At 38.4% G+C, this 5,276-nt stretch overlaps 1 protein-coding gene across 1 annotated transcript in view; it reads left to right on the plus strand.

Moving 5' to 3' along the window:
• DNAH12 (dynein axonemal heavy chain 12) overlaps positions 1–5,276 on the plus strand; it is a 95,759-nt gene that overhangs the window by 35,218 nt on the left and 55,265 nt on the right. Inside the window, exons 27-30 of the mRNA XM_029286246.1 lie at positions 1,192–1,431; positions 3,238–3,483; positions 3,605–3,724; positions 5,028–5,137. Coding sequence (XP_029142079.1) covers positions 1,192–1,431; positions 3,238–3,483; positions 3,605–3,724; positions 5,028–5,137 — 716 coding nt within the window. The remainder of the gene's footprint in view (positions 1–1,191; positions 1,432–3,237; positions 3,484–3,604; positions 3,725–5,027; positions 5,138–5,276) is intronic.

The following is a 5,276-nucleotide window of genomic DNA, read 5'->3' on the forward strand; positions in this document are numbered from 1 at the left end:
TTTTTGGGGGGGGGGGGTAAACAAGCTCCTGAACTAGTAACAAGGTAGCATGAATTATGCCTGGCCTTGATAGGATGGGTTATTCAAGGAGCTTGGATTCAGCCCAAAAGGCAAGTTTAATAGTTTTTCACAGTTCTAATATTCATATACCCAATCATTAAATATAAAAAAGTTTAGCCTGAACTGATTTAATCAGTTTCACAACTGATACAGTATCATAAAGCTTGGTTAGGATAAATAAGTGCAATTAAGGCTTGAAAAACAAGTAAAGGAAGACAATATATTGTATTCACATAATGTGCTATCCCATGGTTAACAATAACATTATTTACTCACTGAATCATGAACTAATCAAACTGTCTGGTTGTGCTTAATATAATACACATTCTAGGTTAATGAGTTGTGGAAATGGACCCAGCTTCCCATGAGTATCTATAGCAATGGCCCGTTCAAATGATGAAATATGCATTCTGACATTGCTGCACAAGCTTTCCCTATACACGCTTGTGGTGTGATACCATGATGAAAATACTAAAGGGGCGGAGTTGCTCCCCCTGCTACTTGTTAAGAAAAATGTACAGTGCTGTTCTAATTTTGGGGCCTTTTTCAAGCTACTACTCTTCGCTAAGGATTACTCCTTCATTTTTCTTCATGTAAAATTACAAATAATAATTTTACAGATGCTTTTCAATATCATTTCTTCCCCTAATATAATGTTGTTGTTTCCCTAATGAAACTAAATTTAATTAATATAGAAGTGAACATGTGTTAGGGGTTAATAGGGAACATGTCTTGGAATTAATTGTTAATTGAGTTAATAAGTTCATTAACTGACTCCAAGATTAACATCAGACCAACAATCAAGTAGACAATACCTCAATTAAGGAACTGCCAAACAAGCCAAAGGCAAACAGCCATCCAAAGAACGTCTAAGACCAACCCAGGGCAAGCCTCTGAAATATAAACTGAGAGCAAACCTCACTCCTTACTAACACTGATGATGTTATCTAGTTTGGGTAATGAAACATCTGCAAGAAAACAACCAAACTTTGAGAGTACCAAGGATCCCTCATTTCAACCCTGAGCTACAAATATTCTCCTTTATTGGTGTGTTAGTTCTGATTCAGAAGGTTAAATGATGTCAGTATGTTAAATTATATATTATTGCTGTGTCTGTTGTTTTGTCTTTAGTTTTTTAAGGGTTTAGCTTCTTCGGGAGCTTGGGCCTGCTTTGATGAATTCAATCGCATTGAACTGGAGGTACTGTCTGTGGTAGCCCAGCAGATTCTTTGCATCCAGAGAGCTATACAACAGAAGCTGGAGATATTTAATTTTGAAGGAACTGAACTGAGGCTTAATCCCAATTGTTTTGTTGCTATTACTATGAATCCAGGTTATGCAGGTCGCTCTGAACTACCAGATAATCTGAAGGTAAAATAGCGAAATAAATAGATTAATAGGGTAATTCAGATATACTTTTAAATAGCCATATATTAAGACTGTGAGTGCTTCACCTAAAAAGGCGCATGTATTTCATGCACATAAAATGGTCATATAAACACCATCTGCCAATATATTACTTGTATACCACTTAACTTTTCTAATGATAGATATGCATATAAATTAGTGAAAGTGGCAGTTGTCTTGAATGAATTAATAAACTAATAAATTGAAGATGGATATGATTTTCTGAGAATGGAAGAATTAGAGATCCTATAATATTGTGTTTCCCCGAAAGTAAGACCTGGTGTTTGTTTCTTTTGGGCTCTGAAGTAAGCACTAGGACTTACTTTTGAGTAGTGCTTACTTTTTACCGATACCAGCAGGCTGCGAGTACACCCCGTCTTGTTTCTCCTTCATGCTCCTCTGCTGCCACGTACAGGGAAACAAAAGAAGTTTAGGGGGGGGAAGGTCAATCAATTCCAACTTCTCACAAAAAAAATAGATCTTGTGAAGTTGGAATTGATTGATTAACCTTTTTATTTCCTCACAAACTTCTTTTGTTTCCCTGCATGCAGCAGTAGAGGAGCGTGAAGGAGAAATGGGACAGGGCTGGAAGTCAGGTAAGCAAAGACATGCAATTCCTGGGGGAAGTGAGGGCATCTGGGCAGTGGTGTGGCAAGCTCTCCAGCTCCACGGGAAGGGCCATCCAGCATGGGCGCTGATGGCAGGACACCTGCTCACTTCAGCACCCTCCCTCCCCGAGCCTCCGGTGCTCCCACCTGCCACTTTGGTGGTTCTGTGGGCAGAGCTGTGAAGAGGGCCAGGTGACCAAAAGTGCCAGCAGTCTGGCTTGGAAGTAAAAGGGAACAGGCTGGGCAGGTGAGGGGTGAATCTGCCCACTTGCTCTGTGGCTGCTTTCGGCCGAGCCTCATTACGCTCGCCAATGGCACAGCCATGAGGCCGTGGAACAAGCCGGCTGGCGGTAAGGAACTGGTATACCGGCACATGGGTCAGATGGGACCAAGCCTCATGGCAGTGGCATTGGGCACGACACATGAGGTGGCAAATGGCTGTGGCTGGCGACAAATGGCCATGGCCGGCAGCAAATGGCCACGACCAATGGCAAACGGCCGTTTGCTGGTTCGTGCGTCATGCCCAATGCCACTGCCATGAGGCTGTGGAACAAGCCAGGTGGTGGTAAAGAACCAGTATACCGGCACATGGGTCAGACAGGGGGATCCACCAAGCCTCATGGCAGTGGCAATGGGCGCAACGTGTGAGGCAGCAAATGCCTGCAGCTGGCTGAAATCAGCCGCAGAACAAGCCGGGCAGCGGTAAGCAACCAGCGTACCATTGGTCAGATCACCCCTCCCCCACCTGCTTTGCCTTGTCGCAGAGGTCTGCACGGGCTCTTAAGTAGGGCTTACTTTCGGGGGGAGGGCTTATATTAGGCCCACCCCCTGAAAATCAGCTGGGGCTTACTTTCGGGGGAGGGCTTACTTTCAGGGAAATACAGTAATATAAATTTTCTTTCTAGGACCAAGCTTGAAAGCATTGCTCTATAGGCTTTTGAAATGATTCAATCTGAAGTGAGAACTATTGTTTTAATAAAAGAATACTTACTGGTCACACACACAGTATCTAAAATAAACCTTACTGCAGAGCAATTTTACTAAATGGCTTTTTATTGTGAAAGATTATAGATATTGCTCATACAAGCTACAGTAATTTTGTGATACTAGTTTTCAGAGACAATAGCAATACATACAGTACATTTTTATTCTATTCTTTTAGGTTCTTTTCCGAACAGTTGCCATGATGGTTCCTAATTATGCCCTCATTGCTGAAATCTCTCTGTATTCTTATGGATTTCTGAATGCTAAACCATTGTCTGTGAAGATAGTGATGACCTATAGATTGTGCTCAGAACAACTTTCATCTCAGTTTCATTATGACTATGGAATGCGTGCAGTCAAAGCAGTACTAATAGCTGCTGGTAACTTAAAACTAAAATTTCCGATAGAGAATGAAGATATACTGGTAAGAACTGTCTTGCAGTGTACAAATTTGAAATTAATGCATTCAGGTTAAGTGGACAGTTTTGCAATTAACCATAAATTAATTTTGTTTAATTAAGTTGCTTTTTGTTTTGTTTTGTCAGCTTCTTCGATCAATCAAAGATGTAAATGAGCCTAAATTTTTGTCTCATGACATACCTCTATTTATGGGAATTACAAGTGATTTATTTCCTGGCATTAAGCTTCCTGAAGCTGACTACAGTGTGAGTATATTTGTAGAATTTTGTTTGCCAGTAATATTTTTATTTTCCCTAATTAATAATTATTTGCTATATATGCAGAATGAAGACAAAGTTTTGAGTTGTAATTATGGTAAGAAAGTTTAGACCATTTCTGTGAAACAAAAAATCATTCAAATTCAATGTACTTGTAGAAGTTCTTTAACTTTTAATAATTAATGAAACACATTTCATTCTTTCAAAATGTGGCTTAATTTTGACATTTATGTCTTTGCTTCTAGAATGGTCTTTCTAGACTTTTGATAATCTAACCCAGCTTTCTTGATAAATATGTTTTTCAGTATCTTCATAATTTAAAAAGTCCAACTCCATTAGCAAACAACCAGAATAGCTGGCCGATAGTATAATTCTATGCATGTCCACTCAAAAGTCAACTACAAAGGATTGCAGTTGAACACAATTAAACTCTTGTTTAATATATTTAGGATTATTCAGTACATTATAAAGGATTGTGCAGTATGTTCACAGTCACTCATGCTTTGATCAGTTCCTGATTAGATGATTGGAATATACTCTACATGTGGCTCCTTTTGAAGATGACACTGAAGTCAATGGTGTGGGTAGTTATAGGTACACCATGGCACACTCAGTTTGTAGCAATACTTCACAAGCTGCACTGGCTTCAAATACACTATTGGATGCAATTCATGATGCTGATTACATTTGTAAAACTCTTCATGGCACAAAGACAGACTGTTTTCAGGACTGCCTATCTCTGAACATTTCTGCCCATTCCACAAGACCCAACAGATTAGAATTACTTTGGGCCTTCTATCTGAAACAAGCCATCTGATGTGACATAGAAAGCCTGTTTCTGTCATGGTGCCTACCCTATCAGAGATTCAGAGGGCTCTGACCCTGTGGCCTCCTATAAGATTTTGAAAAATTGTTTCTTGTCCTGGCCAATTGACAATGGTATTAGCTGAGCCATTTTTTTAAGGATTAGATGACTAACTGTGTTCCTTCTCAGATACATTGTGTTTTATTTCTATTTTGGGTTTCGCTTTTGGTTATTCTTTATTTTTAATTCAACATTAGCTACCTTCTGGAGTTGTAATAAGTAGGATGAGAGGCCATTACAAATTGAATAAATAAATATAATAAATTGATTAAATAAATAAATGTGACTTACCTCAGTGTTAATTTTCTTTCCAGGGCCATTCTTAATATATTCCTGATACCGAGCAATGTTATATTTTGAATTTTATTATTCAATTATATTCAAGGAATAAAAATATAGAATTAATTTTTTTAAACTGTATTTCAGGATTTTCTGGAATGTGCAAATGAATGTTGTAAAGAGCATAATGTCCAGCCTGTTAAAGTTTTTCTAGAAAAGATGATACAGACTTATGAAATGATGATAGTTAGACATGGGTAAGTAAATTTATGATAAGTAACCTTCATAACTATTTGTTATGGTTTCACCAATATAATAGTTGGTTTACAGGAGAAAATGTTAACTGCAATACAACTAAGAATAATGTAAGGTTATCCCATTGAGGAGCAGATAAAA

Source organism: Protobothrops mucrosquamatus, unplaced genomic scaffold, assembly GCF_001527695.2.
Source record: "Protobothrops mucrosquamatus isolate PMUCROS unplaced genomic scaffold, P.Mucros_1.0 scaffold3175, whole genome shotgun sequence".
Lineage (NCBI taxonomy): Eukaryota > Metazoa > Chordata > Lepidosauria > Squamata > Viperidae > Protobothrops > Protobothrops mucrosquamatus.